At 51.3% G+C, this 16,682-nt stretch overlaps 5 protein-coding genes across 5 annotated transcripts; 2 read left to right on the top strand and 3 right to left on the bottom strand.

The window, feature by feature from the left end:
• Positions 1 to 207: 207 nt before the first annotated feature.
• TrAtP1_006985 (uncharacterized protein) lies at positions 208 to 3,185 on the bottom strand. Its single transcript, XM_066113342.1, has 5 exons — positions 2,899 to 3,185; positions 2,628 to 2,844; positions 2,167 to 2,552; positions 1,264 to 2,104; positions 208 to 1,204 (listed from the first exon to the last, which is right to left on the bottom strand). The coding sequence occupies exons 1-5, from the start codon at positions 2,936 to 2,938 to the stop codon at positions 574 to 576; spliced, it is 2,115 nt and encodes a 704-aa protein (XP_065969428.1). The 5' UTR covers positions 2,939 to 3,185; the 3' UTR covers positions 208 to 573.
• Positions 3,186 to 4,994: 1,809 nt separating this feature from the next.
• Positions 4,995 to 10,151, top strand: TrAtP1_006984 (uncharacterized protein). Its single transcript, XM_014082221.2, has 4 exons — positions 4,995 to 6,484; positions 6,558 to 6,803; positions 6,865 to 6,959; positions 7,017 to 10,151. Exons 1-4 carry the CDS (start codon positions 5,206 to 5,208, stop codon positions 9,744 to 9,746), a joined length of 4,350 nt encoding a protein of 1,449 aa, XP_013937696.2. The 5' UTR covers positions 4,995 to 5,205; the 3' UTR covers positions 9,747 to 10,151.
• A 19-nt stretch (positions 10,152 to 10,170) lies between these two features.
• Positions 10,171 to 11,464, bottom strand: TrAtP1_006983 (uncharacterized protein). Its single transcript, XM_014082222.2, has 4 exons — positions 11,056 to 11,464; positions 10,859 to 10,955; positions 10,625 to 10,800; positions 10,171 to 10,560 (listed from the first exon to the last, which is right to left on the bottom strand). The coding sequence occupies exons 1-4, from the start codon at positions 11,231 to 11,233 to the stop codon at positions 10,232 to 10,234; spliced, it is 780 nt and encodes a 259-aa protein (XP_013937697.2). The 5' UTR covers positions 11,234 to 11,464; the 3' UTR covers positions 10,171 to 10,231.
• A 914-nt stretch (positions 11,465 to 12,378) lies between these two features.
• On the bottom strand, positions 12,379 to 12,791 carry TrAtP1_006982 (uncharacterized protein; the record flags this gene model as incomplete). The annotated part of the gene is made up of 2 exons (XM_014082223.2): positions 12,379 to 12,665; positions 12,728 to 12,791. 2 exons carry the CDS (start codon positions 12,789 to 12,791, stop codon positions 12,379 to 12,381), a joined length of 351 nt encoding a protein of 116 aa, XP_013937698.2.
• A 1,094-nt stretch (positions 12,792 to 13,885) lies between these two features.
• TrAtP1_006981 (uncharacterized protein) lies at positions 13,886 to 15,914 on the top strand (the record flags this gene model as incomplete). The annotated part of the gene is made up of 5 exons (XM_066113341.1): positions 13,886 to 14,566; positions 14,630 to 14,862; positions 14,924 to 15,469; positions 15,525 to 15,650; positions 15,731 to 15,914. 5 exons carry the CDS (start codon positions 13,886 to 13,888, stop codon positions 15,912 to 15,914), a joined length of 1,770 nt encoding a protein of 589 aa, XP_065969427.1.
• Between the last annotated feature and the right edge of the window lie 768 nt (positions 15,915 to 16,682).

The following is a 16,682-nucleotide window of genomic DNA, read 5'->3' as shown; positions in this document are numbered from 1 at the left end:
AGCCGCATTCGCTCGAGTTTTTTCGCGCGTTCGAGGTTGGCGCTGCGGGCTGCAGCTCCGGCGAGCGTCGCAGGGCGGCCGGCGGTTTGCTAGGGGCCGGCGCGTGCACTGAAGGCTGCTGTCTAGGGCCTACGATGGGATTGGATACCGCCAAAATGAGCGTCTTTCTATGCTCCGCGGAATTATTATCGAGAGTCGAAGGAGTCATGTAATTTATTGGTTTATTTACTGTCTACTCGCATTTTTATATGACTTCTCTATTCCAAGATACCTATGCAGCGGCCCTCTCGCAAAGATACAGGGTAGATAGCAGCAGCATGAAGCGATGGAAGCAACATGAGCTTCACTTTGCAATGGCAGCAGTAGCATATTTGCTTTGAGCCTCTTTCATTTTCCTTTTGTAGGCTCTTCTATTCCTTGTCCAGTATTAGTATAAACCTGACCCTTGTGGTCTTCTCACCACCGCTGCAAACCAAACTACCGCCATAAGTTTTCTTCCATACATCGAGTTGTCCACCTCGCTACTGTGTCATCAAATCATCGCCGTCTTCTCCCTCAGTATTCCTTGGCCAATTACGACGAGACCTCTTTTCCAAGTCTCTCCAACTCCTCCTGAATGAATTGCCCGGCGTTAATCATCTCCGTGCTGCCGTACACTACCCGCTTGCGTGCGCGGTCGCCACTTGTTCTGCCAACCCACTCGTGCAAGTTTCCATACTCCTCCATGCTGCCGCCGCCAACGGTAAATACCACTGCTTCGCTGAAGCCCTGCCGTCGCTGCCCGAAGCTGGCTGCTTGGCCGGTCTGAGACCCTGGTAAACCACCCGGCGCGCTACCTGCGCCTCCTGACCGGATAGCACTGGGCGGTGGCATAGTGCCTCGTGCGTTGGCGGAGCGAGGGTCGAAATACAGGTAGTTTTCTGTCTTGGCAATTGCCGAGGATGAGGCCGTAGAAGGTTCCATGATGGATTCGACAATCTTGGTAATTGTAAGATCGCGATCTGCGGGCAAAAAGTTCTTGACTCCGCTGATTAGAGAATCAAAGTTGGATGTCAAGCCAGACGGGACACCGGTCTCTTTGAGACGGTCTGTCAAACGGGATGAGATGGATGAAAACCGTCCAAATAAGTCGGAAGAGGCAGCTTGTTGGTTCGAATTATTGTTGATGGTAGTCAGCTGCGTCATCTTTGTAGTAGCGCGCACCCTGAGACATGTTAGCCAAAGAAACAATACATGCACTTATTTGATCCACGTGAAGCTCACTGTCGAATGTAGGGCAATGATGAGACATCTGCACCAGCCGCTTCCAGTGCCTTCTCAAACGACTCGAAATCTGCTCGCGCAACCTCTTGCTCTGTGCTCAGGAACCAGATGATAAACAGCCGCAGCTTATCAGTCGGGTTGTTGCCCTTGTTCTCATCCTTGATGATCTCTAGAATCTGAGCTTTTGTTTGTTTCGTGGCGTTTTCCTCCACCTGGAAATAATTATCCAGCTGCCGGTCCTTGATGCCAGATAGCAATGCCGCCAAAATGTTCATGTGCATGTCGAGGATGCTCTTTCGTTCCCGCATCTCGGGCAGCAATGTTATCGCGGCCTTGAGGTGCTGCGCACTTGCACTCGTGTCATTTTGCAAATCTTCCAAGCTTGATACTCCTGTAGTCTTTGTTATGGCAGCCGTCTCTTCCTTGTACTTGGTAAGCTCTGCGTCGATATCTTCGGCTACCTGCGGGAAAGGGACGCCGGCATTCTTGATCCAAAAGAAGTCGTTGGCAGTTAGGTCGTAGCCCTTCTTTGATGTGCCCTTGGCAGGGTTGCCCTCCTCAACGGGTGTCTCGATTGTGATACGGTTGAGTTTGATGGATAGGACGTCGTGAACGAGGGACTGATATGTCCAAGAATGCGACAGCATGGGTATCAAGTCAACATTGCGGTCGAGGAGGATAAGCACCGGCCTGGAGCTTGGCGTGCCCGCTGCCGTTGGTCGTGCGTTGGAAAAGAGATTGTCTTTTGAGTTGAGGATGTGATCGCGAAGCTTGCGGTCGAGACGTACGGCAACCATTTCTGCGGCGGCACCCTTTGGACATCGGATAATTGGAATAACGCCTACAGCGGCAAGCAATTAGTACGCGGTCACGCAACGTGAGGTTCAATTGTGCCCGACTCACCCATGGTCACAACGACGCTGAACAGTCCACTGACTATCCTGTCCACCACGGCGTCTAGCTCGGCGTCGCTTGTCTTTGCGCTGTTCAGAGCCCAGTAGGTGTGCTCATTTTGCATCCCCAGGCTGAATAGGTCTGGCTCTGCAACAATGAAGTTGAGGTATTGATCGAACAACTGCGCAATCTTCTCTGACGTCCCTGCTTCAGCTGTCTGCGACGCAAACTCTTCTAACAAGACTCGAGGAAGAGACGACAAGAAGTTGACGTAAGCTGGTGAATACAGCCCCTTTTGTAGGTCTTCCGTCATGAGCTGTAGGTTGCGCGCATTCGGTTCGAGCAGATAGATGACTGGCACATCTGGTATGGGGTATCGCGGCGTGCCGATATGCCTGTGAATCGCATCGCATCGCATCGTTAGATCTGGTATTCAGTCGCATCGTCATTGAGCAGAGCAGGAAACTAACATGTGCATCGTCACTCCCATAGAGCGAAGGTCGCTGACTCGCATAACACTGCTGATGACATCTCGGCCTAAATCATCAAACACGAGGACTTTCCAGATGGGGTTTCCCTCGGCATCTAGAATGGGAGCAACGGGAGCCAAAAGCCCGTTGGCATGTGCCTCGTCCGCCTCGCTCGATTCGATGGTCTCGTTGAGATTGAGGATCTTTTTGAGAGATGCTATTGAAATTAGCAATTGCTATTGCCCACGTCAAGTTGATTGTGCATGCTTACCTATCTGGCGATCTCGCAGGGAGACTGCTTTGGACGCCATGACTTAGATGAAGCTGGAGTTGACGTAGGTGAGTGCGTATGTGGCTGGTCCACGATGCAAGGCCGTCCAGGACTCGCTCGCCGCTCCACAGGTGTAGCAGAGGATGAATCAATCGTGGCCGTACATGCGCCTGCAGTCGCAAAGTCCAAGAGAAGATCGATATGCAGCTAAGCAGGAGTTTGCGTCAGAGGTCTCACACAGTCCGAGCTTGAGGCCACGATATCGAACTACCCCCCCAAACCCAATCGCTGCGAAATTGGAGCTCTTCCACTATAACAGCCCCCCAGCAGGTCACTGCAGCGCGCTAAATCGCCGCGGTGGCCAGCCAGAGCTGCTGGTGCCGCGGGCCGACTGAATGGCCGACCTGTGAATTCCAGCCGATTCCTGCGGTGGAGCTGGGCTAGCATGACATGGGCCTGACAGGGCGGTCGCATTGGTGCCTGAGGGCACAACACACGCCTGTGCCAAACACGTCTCGACTTTTAACGGCATTGGCAACGCTCCTTCAACATCAATCGCCTAATAGTTTTCCATCCGGTTGCGACAAGCCCAGCATCGGCGCCATCAAAACGCGGCGTCTCTAGGCACCTCTGGCAGCTGAGATTAAGGATATCCGCGCACGTCATTTCTGCGACGCCAGCTTTCTTGCTCTTTGCTGTCTTCCCGACTCTCCCTCCTGTCTTTCTGGAGAGGGCGGGCTTTACGTGTTCGCCTCCGGATAATAGTGTAAACAACTGGTGGAAAGGGGCCATGAAGTTTCTGCCTCTGCAGAGGACAGAGTAGGCTGTGAAGAAAAAAAGGACTTTAAGCTGCTGCGACAAGTTGCAGCGAGACGCAGGGTATGCCCACCTCCTAATCCAATCCCCTCATCTAGCAGCACTCCTTTCCCGATACCTCTACACACCTCGCACCTCACAGCCCACCACATACATCATGTTCAAATCTCCTCGGCGCCTGCACAGTTTCCTGGTTGGCGAGGCCATGAAAGCTGGAGTGGCTTCTTTGTATCGTGTGACGGCCATGACCAAATCCATGGGCCGCACGTCTTATAATCCCTCTGTTACCTTTATAAATGCAAGGCGTTGAGAAAAAGCGAAAGCGAGCCTTGGATGGTGGACCTGGGCTCCTCTGTAAAATCTCAGGGAGCCGGCCGCGATGGGTTGCGTGAGTCGTCACCGAACGGCGCTCAGCCGTGCCTGCATCCGAGCCGCGCCGGGTCTACTAAGATGTGAAGGGCATTGGCATGGCGATTAAAAGTACCACGTCGTTGCGCCTTGTCGCAGCCCATCGGCCTGGTTGCCAATCACGCGACGCCCGTCCAGGCTGTCGCGGCGGCCGTGGAAAAGGGACCTGGAGTTGTCGCAGCCTGGTCTGGCTGGACTTGCTTGCATGGCCCCCGCCAGCACGTGGTCCATCATTAAAAAAGAGAAGAAAGAAAAAGAAGAAGAAAAAAGGAACAAGAGCAAACAAACAAACAAAATGCTGCTTCGAAGGCTTTACTTTTGCTACATCTCTGGATACCCAGACTTTTTTTTCTGCCGTCTTAATGGGGCTGGGCTATTGTTTGACTCCCTTGATGGCGGCCGCCAGATTCTGTTTGTTTGCTGCCGATCCACGGCCTAGCACGGCGCTCCACCCTCTGTACTGGCAGCGCTGCACAGGCGCTCTGGCCCTTATCGCATCCCTCATTGTCCTGGTTCCGCACGGCCATTTTCACGCCTGCATTATTTTCTTTCTTTTTTTCTTTTTTCCCTTTGTTGCGAACAAACAGCTACCTACGATTCCCCTCTTTTCCCTTTTTCTGCCAATGCTGACCCGACTCTCGTTTTCTCCAACAGAACTGTCTGCTCCAAGCCCCAGCCCATGCAAATTTGCCCTTATACGTACTAGCGCTCTGCGGCCGCAATCAGCCGACAATCAGCCGCTGACAATCCTCGCGTGGCTTGCTCCAAGTACCGCCACACGTCGTTGCCCAGGTGAGTGACAAGCTGTCTGCACCGCCCTGCATCAACTCTGCATGAACGCCCCAGCCACACACGCGACCTTGGCAGGCGAAATGCACGTCTCGCGTTTCTTGCAGGCGACGTCACTTTAGCAGACCCAGCTTCTGCTTCTTGAAATTGTTTTCTTTTTTTCTTTTTTTCATCCCTTCCAAACATGGGAGCAATCTCTGATTGCTGATGGAGTCTCAATAGTGCTAGAAAAAGATACCCCCTTTATTCCCCTTTGCGTATGTTGCTGTCTGAATCAGCATTAAGTTTGTCGAAATGCAGTCCTGGCCTGGCTCTGGTCAGAATGGCGCAAATGACGGACATAATTCCTGGCCTTCCGGCTTCGCACAATACACCGACCAAAACAATCAATTCGACCCCAGCCAGGGTTGGTCGCAGCCTGGCGCTGAGCAGCCCTTCTCCCACTTAGATCCGCAGGATCCCTCCACGTCCAGCTTCTTTGAGGCGCCTCACCAGGGAAATGCAAATGCCTATCTTGGCGGCGGCCTCCATGCCACTGCCTCCAGCCAGGCGCCGTTCCATGCTGGCCATGGCACGCTCTCGTTGAATCAGCAGTTCTCGCAGCCTGGCCAGGATGTGCTGGATCCTGCCTTCAGTAATATCCACCCTGAACTGTATGGACACCAGCCCAAAGTCAATCTGGGGGGAGATGGAATCGGCCAGATGGGACAGGTTCAGAGCCACCAACATGGCCATCCTCAGGGCTTCAACCAGCACGAGTTTCCATTTACTTCGCAAAACGACCAGCTATACGACGCTCCTGGTCCGTATAGCCAACCTCAACAGGTCTCCCAGCCATCGCGCCAGGGAAGCAACACTCCAGTCCAGCATTTCGACAATCTGCACGGAGGCTTCCCCCAGGGCGCTCGCTTTGGACAGTCGCCCCAGCCACCGCCAGTGCAGCATCAACAACAGCCTCCTTATCGCCAGGGACAGCCCTTTTCCGACCAGTATCAGCTCAATAACGGGCTCGGCTACCAGCCGCCAAACTCGTCCCAATATTCTACGCAACAGACATATGCACCATCGAAACCGAATACCTTTACTCCGCCTCAGCAGGGCACGCCTGTACAGCAGCAGCCGCTGGCACCGCAGCCTCGTCAACAGCAGCCTAGCATACAGTCTTCCGCTCACTCGACGATGGGAGTCAGCCCCAATGCTCAGTATGGAGCAGCCCAGCAGCCCATCAATAGCAGTGCTGTTGCCACTTCCACTGCCACTTCCACTGTGCCACCAGCAATGCCTTCAGGTTTCTCTCAGCCGGTGGAAAGTGGCCCGAAGAAACGGAAGCGTGCCACCAAGAGCACTCCGGAGCCGGCAGTTCCAGAGCAACCGGCTTACCCCATAGACTTCCCGGTTGATATCCTCCCAAGAAGGAGCGAAGACCCCGAGATCCTATCTGTCCCATTGCCATCAGCAGAAGAGGCTCAGCTTATTGCCCAGTTCGCGAAGCGGAACAAGGCTGCCCAAAACAAGTATCCGTCTATCAAAGGACTTCCCTTTTTAGTATATGATGGCACGATTAAGCTTCCAGGTAAGTAGTTGCGCTGAGCTACGCTTTCTTTTTTTGCCATTTATTCACGATAATAACGAACTTTTGTCATTAGCGCCCAAGAGTTACGACAAGCTGTCTCCTTGCATTGCCTTGCCACCGCACAGTGATCGTTCCTTAGTACCAGAGCTAGGATATCTACCCTGTGAAATTCAAGGAAAGTTTAGTACACAGTATCGGCCATCTGCAGATAGGAGTGGCTTAGATGAGCGGCGGGAAGAGGCGAGGCAGCTTTTGGCCGAATATGATCGCTCCATGTATAGCCTTGGCAAACGCCGGCCAAAGTACACCGAGTATCCTCGTATGTTCAGAAGGCCCCTCTGGTGTAAATTTGATGACGTAGTGTTGCTAAATTGTCGCAGATGCATTCAAGGAACAGCTCAAGTCCGATGAAGCTTCGAAAAATAAGGCAGAGAAGCGAGCAAAAAAGGAACAGGAGGATGATCGAGCGAAGCCGGTATGTAATTATAACTTGCAAGATACAGTGGCTTATTTGTTGCTAACATTTGTCGAGATCCGACCTCTGGTTCGACCGGCTGACCCCACCGAAGCCGTGGCGTGGGATGTTGTTGGAATCGTCAACATTGAGCCTTCTGTGGCTCGCACATCGGCCCTTATTGCTGGAAGGGTTCAACAAGCTGGTGAATTCTTCATCAAGCTTCGTGGTGACATGAACAAGGCCAAGTTGGACGTGGATAACGCGACGAAGAACAAAGTCCCGGAACCTCAACTTGCGGAGCTGAAGAAGGTGGCTGAACAGAAGAAAGAGGCTCTTTATCGCGCTCTGGATGTCACCATCGAGCACGCCGATGATGGTGTTTTGGATAATCTCGGTGGTCACCAGAAGTTGGTCCTTAGCTTGGTAAACGCCATGATTTCGTCCATCAAAGCGGGTGATTTTTCGGGCAAGCTGCCCAAGGCGCTGCTGGAAATCTTTACCCACTTTCGCATGACTAAGAAGATCGCCGAGACTACAAACTTTGAAACGGTCCGAAAGCGGTTTGAAGACAAGGGCGATGATGAAGTCAAGGAAATGGCGCGCGAAATTGCTGCAAACATGAAAAAGGCTCTCAAATCGGCCGAGTCAGAAACGGCCACGGGCTATACTGGAACATCTGCAGCCAGTAGGGCGAAGGCAGGTATCAAAATGTCTGCAGATGCCTCCTCAGCCAAGAGGGCCAGAGATGATGACTCGGATTCTCGCACAGTGAAGAAGATTGCGGTGGAGCCTGGAAGTAGCTCTCTTAGCAAGAAGCTGGCACAGCCAAAGATCCAACAACCAGCGGTATCCAAGATCATTGCGCCCAAAGGCCTTTCTTCGATACTCCCGGGCAAAGCACGACCGATATCAAAGCCTGTTGTCAAGTCGGATGCAGATAGTCCATCGGCGTCTAGCGATGATAAGATCAAGGCAGACGTCAAGAAGGTGGTGACAAAGGTTGAAGCAAGCAGATCGACGGTTCCTAAAGTGGAAGCAAAGCCCCCCGTAGCAAAGGCATCTTCCACCTCAAGCTCGAGCGCCTTGTCGGGAATCGCCTCTTTGCTTGATTCCATTAATGCACCAAAGCCGGTTGAGCCTCCCGTTCCAACGACCAAGGAGACAAGAGAGTCCGATACGCCAGAAGCACCGGAAGAAAAGGCCAAGAGGCTTCGAAAAGAGGCACGTCGGAAGCTTAGGGTCAGTTGGAAGCCGGAGACTGAGCTTGTCCAAGTCAGAATCTTTCATAAAGACGACGAAGAAGATGAAGGCAGGGGAAGCAACTTGACGCGAGATGCAGCCGACGATCGTTCCGAAGGTATGGTCTTGAAGCAGCGTGCAGATGTCGAGGATGATGACGACGACGACGATATTCCTTATCAGCCTTGGCTTGGGCCCATCGGGATAGACTTTTCAGCTCTGGCCGACGATGTACGAGCCAAGAATTACGTTACGCGTGGTGGCACTGTAGCCTTTACGACCGACGAGCAGCATCGAATTGCAGAGAGAGAGCAGAGAGAGTTGATGGCCATCTACACCGACATCGACGATATTCCCCCAACTCCAAAGTCCCCACTTCCAGAGGCGGCGACTGCTGTCAGTACCGAAGCTAAGACGGCCTATCTCCCTCGGGAGGATGCCAAGTTTGAAGAAATCCAGCTTAGGTGGCGAGACGAACAACAGTACGGGCTGGACGAGGCATTGCGCTCCGCCATGAAGCGGCTCGATGCCAGGCATAGCCCCTCTAGCAAGCTGGACTCCATTCTTGGCCGGCTTCAGGGAAGTACATCGACATCCGCGTCTTCCTCTCAGCCCATGGCCTCTCTGCACATACAGCACTCGCTTCCTCTTCTCTTGGGCGGCGCGGCGGAGAAGCAGCTGCTTGCGGTACTTGTGTCGGACAAGACTAAGGCTTGGCGTGATCCCAACCCCGTCCTCTACGGCGATTCAGTTCGTGCCTATAACTATACGGATCCTACGGTTCGACTCAATGGAAATGCTGTTGAAGAGGTCGTGAAAGGCTTGATTAGCAAAGCATATCCTCCAACATCTCCTCCCGACTGGCTTTTGTTTGATCAAGAAAGGGTCAGAGAGTGGTGGTTTGGATATAATAAGGAGGTTGCTGCTAGACAGAAGAAAGAGGACGAGGCAAAGGCCAAGGCTGAGGCTGAGGCAAACGCACTCAAGGTTGCTGCTGCCACGGCTGCTGCCGCCGCCGCCGCCGCTGCCAACCCGGCAAATACCCAATCTCAGGACTGGTCAGGGCAGTACGCGCAGCAACAGGGTTATGCCCCGTACATGGCACTGCTACAGCAGATGACTGGTGGACACCATCCACCAGCTGCGGCGCTGCCATCAGCCCAGCATCCTCAAATTCCCGACGGACAGCTGCAGTCGATTCTCGCCGCCATCAACCAGCCTCAGCAAGCAGCCCCAGCACAAGCTGCAAACATTGCTAGTTATCTGAACCCGAATGATCCATCATATCAGCAGCTAATGATGCTCACTCAGATGGCGCAAGGCCAACAGCCGCCTCCTCCGCCACCGCCTCCGCCATCGTCCTTTGATCACAAGCCTGAGCGAGACTGGGATCGGAACGATGGCCAAAGGGGAAGTGAGCCGCACGGAAAGGAGGGTAGGAAAAAGAAGGGCACGCTGCCGCCGCACAAACCGGCGAATAAAGCCCTTATTGGGACGAAGCCTTGTACCTTTTGGCAGCAAGGCAAGTGTGCCAGAGGTGATAAGTGCACCTTTAGGCACGGCTGATGATGACTACAATTATACCTTTGTTGTCATTGCTGTTGCTCTTGTTGATATAAGTTTCTTAATTACATTAATACAGATCAAAAGCAACCACGGTTCAAACATATTTACTAGTGGACGGGAATACCGGAAACATGGCAGGCGTTGGAAGATTTTAGAAATGACGGAGGGGAGTTGGACGAAGGGTTTCCAGTACACAGTTTATGGAGCACTTGAGTGCCTGTACAATAGATATCAATGCTTCAACTGGTCTTGGTGGGCAGTTGATGGCAGCAGCTACAATGAAGATGGGATTGACGCGGACGTACAAGAGAGGCGCCGGGGATATAAACAGACAAATTCTGTACTCTTATATACCACTTGAGACTTGAGGCACGAGATGGTCATCTTGGGCACTTTTGTTTTTAATCACCGTTTGCGTGCAAGCTTGTCAATGTGAATGTGAATTACTTTTCTCGTCATCTAGCCATTTTGTAAAATAATAAAACTCAAGCAGACTCCATCTCGGTATCGCCAGCCGTAGGTCTCTGGATCAAGCCCCTGAGGCTCAAGTCGTAGACAACGTCCTCGACCCTCTTGACCTCGTACTTGACGCTGTCGGCGCGCTTGCGGATAATGTCGTTTTTGAGGTTGAGCAGCTGGAAGCCGGCAAAGAGGTCCTTGACGAAGGCGCTGATGGTGAGGGGCAGCTGGAAGTCGCCGAGGGTGACTGCGTTTGTGGCGAGGCGGGAGAGGTCCTGCGTGAGGTCGATGAGGGAGAGGAGATATTCTTCAATGGTGAGGTGGAAGGCGTCGCGGTCTTTGAGGTTTGTTGGGACTGTCCCATTTTAAATTAGCGGTTTTTTTATTCTTGATGGAAGATGGAAGAGATGGAAAATTACCTGAGAAGATGGCGCCGACTTCTTCGAGGGTGAGGAGGCGGCCTATTCCGGGCGCTGGCTTGGAGGCTGATTCGGGTTCAGACGAAGATGAGGTGGAGGGGAAGCCGCCGAGCCAGGCGCAGTAGATTGTTGTGCCGATGGCGTGTTGGATGGAGCGGGACCATTTGTTGTTGTATCTTGAATGAAGTCGGTTAGAAATGAATGCTGTAGAGGGAGAGCGAGAGGGAGACAAACTTGTAGTAAGGGTGCTGAGAGGCGACTTTTTCGAGCTCGTTGATGATGACGGCTTCTTCCTTGACGGCGGCTTCGACTTGAGCTACGAGGGCGGGGTCTGGTTTTGAACAGAAAGAAAGGAAAAAATTTTAATTGTCTGCTTTACGTGATGTTTTTTTTTTTTACAGTAACATTGAAGTGCTGGATTGACTACGTACAGCGTGCGCGAGGCGTCGAGTGGACTCGTGAGAGCAGGCCTTGGGCTGTGGCGGCGGCGCGGTCGAGGCGCTGGACGATTTGGGAGAGGGTGTCGCGGACTTGGGTCTCTTGCTCGAGCTTGGCTTCGAGGGAGGAGAAGATGGAGGGGTCGAGGAGGGAGGGTGGAGGAGCGGACATGGTTGTGATGGTGGTGGTGGTGGTGATGCTGGTGATGTTGGTGGTTGGTGGGATGAGGTTGAGATGGATGAGGCTGAGAGAAGGAAGATGGATTTGATTGGAGAGATTTTTCACCAGTTAGTGGCTGAGAGTGCTGCAGGTTCTAGCTGTTGGCATGCAGAAAGAGAGACTCGAGATGGCGTTGGCTGCTACAGCGTGACGAGGGCAGAGATTTTATGATTTGGATATGGCGAGGCTACCTAGGAAAAATTATCTAGAATTTACGACGCGAGGCTACAGCTAGGAATACGCGGTCAACTGGACTCGCGATACAGAACATCTACGGCATCATGGAGCTGATTTCTGATTTCTACTCTCTACGAAATATCGAGTCTCTTCTTCGCTGCCAGGGCAAGCCCCAGACAAAGCAATGAAAAGAAAAAGTGTTCGCGTCGCCTGGAGGCAGTGTAATACCAGGGACACTGTGGGCGGAATCATGTGCAAGCACAGAGGAGACCGCCCTGAGGACAAAAATAAGAATAATCACGATTGGTCTCCTTAGAGACCTTTCAGAGATTAAACTGAAAAGAACAGATACTACACTTGATCTAAGCCAAAAGGCAAAGAGAGCTAAAGAAGAAAAGAAAAAGAAAAAAGCTTCGCTTTGTCGGGGGCGGGCGAGGAATATATAGCAGGGTGGGGGCGGTGAGGGAGCTGCAGCTGTGGTGGGGCGGCAGAATTTGTGGGAGGTGGTGATTGGATGGAGTGGGGCTGGTGCCTGGGCTGAGTGGATCACTTTCTGGTGCAGTTGCAGCTGCTGGTTTGCTGCTGTTGCTGCCTACCCTGCGGCTGGAAAAAATATTCAAAGGTGAGCGAGAGATGAGACTTTGGCTGGGAGGACAGATATCAAGAGTGCAGTCTTTGTTGATTTTATTTTTGGACGATTCATGTGACAAATGCAAAGAGCTCTCTCTATTCGGGTATCCTGATTACATGGACGTACTTGTCATGAGTGCTACTAGTAGTATCATGCCAATAATTTAGGTAGAATATCAGGTAAGAGATTGTTCGTCAGCTGCATGGTAAGCAAGCAAGAATCGCTATCGACCATACTAAGTGAAGCGCTGATGTGCTCCGATTCACCAACTGTGCCACCAGAGAGCTCTTCAAAGAGCGGTTTGCCCAGGTCCACGCCGTCCTCGGCTGAGTTGATTGCCCGAAAAAAAGATACTCTTTCCGCCATATTGTAATTTATAGCAGTTGAAACAGGAGGCATTGTCGCCCTTTTTGATGAGGGCGTAGCCGCCAACGTAGGGCCAGGGATAGGAGTATTCATGATAGAAGAAATTGCGTTTTGTATGCTGCCCGACGGGACTATGCTGGCAGATGGAGTCTTGTAGAGGCGAGTTGTGTCCAACCTTGTTGTCATACGTGGCATTGTAGTGGACTTGCACTGGATTGCATTCCATGTCAGCACGCACAGACTTGATGATGAAGTGAGGGGATGACGCATACTCTTCACTTGAAAATCAGTGGCTGCGGCGAGTGTAGCGGCGGCGAGGAGATTAAAGAGCTGCATGATGACGAGCTTGTTGTTACAAGATTGATGTGTGAAGCTAATGACTATGGAAAAAGAGCCGAAATTGATGAGGGTATTTACATGCTGTAATTGAAAGACGGCATATTGTTTTATATAAGCGTCTTGTTACGGCAGTGTCGTCTCTGCTTGACATGATGTGCCAGTCTGGAACAAAGATGCTAATACACCATCAGCTGGCCCTGTCTTTGTTCAAAAGACGATTATCTAATCTGATGCTGAAACAGATGCTATAATTGGTTTTTGTGTGCATATTACTGGGAATACAAACATTCCAGGGCAAGGGAGACGAGTGTATCAGCCGTCGCTGTCTGTGCGGATTTTCAGGTGCCTCGGACACGCCGTGCCTTGTGCAACCAATAATGGCTGGCAAACAAATTTTGTTCTGCAGGCCATCAAAGAATATATGCATGTTAGTAGTGGCAGCTGATTTGCAACAAAGGAGCCTTGGTATCAGCGTTATGCTGCAGATGTGACAACCTGAGACATGCATATGCAGTCGTGAGCTGTCTATGGATCAGTATGTACCCCGTCTTTCTCAAGAGCTGAGATGATGATCAAAGAACAGCTTCTAGCATGGTAGATTTTTGGTCTCTTTGTGAACTCGAGGAATGCGACAGTCCTGCTGATTAGTTACACGGACACTCGCATGCTTGGCGACGATTCATACTTAGCTTTTTGGGGAATCCTTCAGGTAGGAGCTCTATACTTAGCCAGCGCCATATTTTATCCCAGTAATATCCATGTTCCTTAATCAACGGCCAGAATCGATACGGATGGCTGCATAATATTGTTTCTGCTGCAGGGGCTGATCAGGGGATACAATATCGCGCCTTGGTATTGTTCTTGCACGCGACAGCCCTGCCGCCTGGTGGATCGATATACGGCGAGGCTGAAAGAATGCCAAACGTGGGATGGGCCAGTGTTATGTGCTCTAGTCTTTCTATGAGAGATTGCCCTTGGTGCGAAAAGAAGATATAAAGAAGATATGGCTCGTGCAGAAAGAAAGCATTCCAACGCATCAGTACCGCAGCATCCTTCTTTCATCAACGCCATCTCCACCTCCAGTGGTCAAAATGAAAGCATCACGTCTTCTCTTTTTCGGCATCAATGTCATAGTCACCGCAAGTCCTATCCAGCAGCTGGGAGAGTCATCAAAGGCAGCACAAGTCGTGAAACTCTCCATCGCCCTGCAGCCGGAATCCCGCCAGCTCCTTGAGCAAACCATTTACAATCTTTCCAGTCCTTCTGGCTCACGTTATGGGCAGTATCTTGGCCGCGAAGAAGCCAAAGGCTTGCTTCGTCCTCGAAAATCTTCCACTGATGCCGTCAAGGGGTGGTTGTCTCAGGCTGGTATCCGCAGTGGCCATATCTTGAGCGATGGGCAGTTTATTCATGTTCAGACCGACGTCGGGAGTATCGAGGCTCTCTTTGAGGTCAACTATAATGCGACACTTGGCTCGCAGACAGTCTCTGTTTCTTCCTTGCCTCTGAGAATACAGGGCCATGTGATGACTGTCCAATATGCGCCTGTACGCCGGCGAGCAGCTTGTTCTGCGGCCAGGTCAAATACATCTTCCATAAATCTGGATGTAGAACAGGATCATTTTGGCCAGTATTTGACCAGAGTCCGCACCGATTGGGAGAGGTGCAAGACTGAAATCACGCCAGCCTGTTTGAAGAAACTGTACCATGTTGACAGCTATCAAGCAAAGGGCGAGGAACGAAATCTTGTCGGTGTAGCTGGCTTTGACGGTGTAAGTCTATATCCACTGCGGCTTTTGCTCCATCTTTCTACTGACACAGGTTTGGTATTTCAGCAAGCTATCCAATATCACGAATTAGGCGAGTTTCTACATGAGCTTGTGCCTCCTCCTGCCGCTTTCAACGTCTCCGTTGCGTTTGTCAATGGAGGAACCAATCCTCAGGGAACGAATTTCCCGTCGAGCGAGGCCAACCAGGATGTGCAGTATGCCGTTGGGATGGCACACAGCGTACCGGTGCGCTTTTATGCAACTGGTGGCGAGAACCACGACATCATCCCCGACTTGGAGTATGCTCTTCTTCCTTGATGAACCTCGAGATATGATGCTGATACAAATCACTCTTGATAGTCTAACTGATCCTACCAACGAATATCTCGAACCATACCTCGAATTCGCAAGCCACCTCCTCAACCTCCCCGACGAGCAACTCCCCAGCGTAATCTCCATCTCATACGGCGCCAACGAGCAGCTCTTCCCCAAGCCCTACGCCCAGCAAGTCTGCGACATGTTTGGCCAGCTCGGCACCCGCGGCGTCTCCATCATCGTGTCTTCCGGCGATTTCGGCCCCGGAATGTCATGCCAGTCCAACGACGGCACGGAGACGACAAAGTATATTCCTTCCTTCCCTGCGACGTGTCCGTATGTGACGAGCGTGGGATCGACAGAGGGAATTGGGCCTGAAAGGGCGGCGAACTTCTCAGCGGGCGGGTATTCTGATTACTTTGCGCGTCCGGCGTGGCAGGATGAAGCTGTGGGGGGGTATCTCGAGTTGTATGGGAATGAGTGGAAGGGGTATTATAATGCTGGCGGGAGGGGGTTTCCTGATGTGGCTGCGCAGGGGGTGAATTATCGGTTTTGGAATCATGGCAAGGAGGACTTGACGACGGGGACCAGGTATGTGCTGCAAGCTACGTGCGAACAGTTATTGGACTGACTGGCGATGATGCAGCGTTTCTACGCCGGTATTCGCTGCTCTCGTTGCATTGCTCAATGACCATCGAGCCGAAAGGGGACTGCCTCGCATGGGATTCTTGAATCCATGGATTTACAGCATTGGCAATCGAGCATTCACAGAGTAGGTTGAAACCACACATCTTCTTCCAATGTTTTGGTATAATCACAAAAGAATGCTAACCACAAAATAATGCCTGACAGCATCACCCAATCCAAATCAATCGGATGCCAAGGTCAATCCCTCTCCGGCCTTGCATCGCCCGTGATTCCCAATGCTGGCTGGAGCGCTGTCAAGGGATGGGATCCGGTGACGGGATGGGGAACGCCGCTGTTTGATAAGATGATGAGCTTGTCTGGCGGAGGTGTTGACGAGGAGAGTTATTGAATGAAGGATGGAGGGTATATAAGAGATGATGGGAATGGATTAGTGGAATTTGGAACATAGCGAGCGGCCTTTGAAAGAGCGAAAAGCTAGACATCTACATTTGATATGGAGTTGACGTCCTCCGTTTAGTAAAACAGCTAGAAATGATCTAATAATGTGTTTGTAGTAATGAGTCTTAATGCGAATAGATCGCTTGTCATTCATGGTCACGTTGTCACATAATTCAATCTGAACAGAATAGTTTTGCTGTCATGGCATCTATTTCAACCGCCTTCTAACAGAAAAAGAAAAAAAGTGACTCGCAGCTATGCATAGCTGCATTCTAAAAATACAACAAATGATCTAAGTCTTTCTAAAATAGAAAAAAAAAAGACAAAAGAAACGGAGTATAACAAATGCAGAAGTTCTAATCATCGCCCGCACGCTGATCTCGCGAACAGAAAAAAAAAAGAATATGTGTATGCTGTGCGGACGCTTTGCTCTGTCTTTCTTCGTATCTTCTTGCTTGATGCTCTCAGAAAACAAAGAAAAAAAAAAGTGCAAGAACCTCATGGCTTTGAGACTCCGAATTTTTGGTCTAAAAGCAGAAATTGGTATCTCCCTCTCGAAATGCCCATTAATCCTGGCCACCGTTTTATGATTCTTTCGCCGTCATGGCCCTCTGGTTTCTTTCAATCATGTCTGTCCCATTTTTTGTGTATCCGTGACGCCGCGCCGTGAAAAGAAAAGCAATGAGAGAAAAAAAAAAAAAAAGTGTGCCCCGCCATA

This window comes from Trichoderma atroviride, chromosome 3 (assembly GCF_020647795.1).
Source record: "Trichoderma atroviride chromosome 3, complete sequence".
Taxonomy (NCBI): Eukaryota; Fungi; Ascomycota; class Sordariomycetes; order Hypocreales; family Hypocreaceae; genus Trichoderma; species Trichoderma atroviride.
The sequence above is the reverse complement of the archived record's forward strand: the minus strand, read 5'-3'. Positions and strand labels throughout refer to the sequence as shown.

Bases quoted from the DNA above. Each gene is read 5' to 3' on its own strand.
- TrAtP1_006985 (XM_066113342.1), bottom strand. From the start codon at position 2,938: ATGGCGTCCAAAGCAGTCTCCCTGCGAGATCGCCAGATAG. The intron at 2,553-2,627 runs GTTAGTTTCCTG...TGCGATTCACAG, and splicing joins ATGGGAGTGACGATGCACAT to GCATATCGGCACGCCGCGAT. The intron at 1,205-1,263 runs GTGAGCTTCACG...AACATGTCTCAG, and splicing joins TCATTGCCCTACATTCGACA to GGTGCGCGCTACTACAAAGA.
- TrAtP1_006984 (XM_014082221.2), top strand. From the start codon at position 5,206: ATGCAGTCCTGGCCTGGCTCTGGTCAGAATGGCGCAAATGACGGACAT. The intron at 6,804-6,864 runs GTATGTTCAGAA...AAATTGTCGCAG, and splicing joins AAAGTACACCGAGTATCCTC to ATGCATTCAAGGAACAGCTC. The intron at 6,960-7,016 runs GTATGTAATTAT...ACATTTGTCGAG, and splicing joins AGGATGATCGAGCGAAGCCG to ATCCGACCTCTGGTTCGACC.
- TrAtP1_006983 (XM_014082222.2), bottom strand. From the start codon at position 11,233: ATGTCCGCTCCTCCACCCTCCCTCCTCGACCCCTCCATCTTCTCCTCC. The intron at 10,801-10,858 runs GTTTGTCTCCCT...ACTTCATTCAAG, and splicing joins TCTCAGCACCCTTACTACAA to ATACAACAACAAATGGTCCC. The intron at 10,561-10,624 runs GTAATTTTCCAT...AAAATGGGACAG, and splicing joins AGTCGGCGCCATCTTCTCAG to TCCCAACAAACCTCAAAGAC.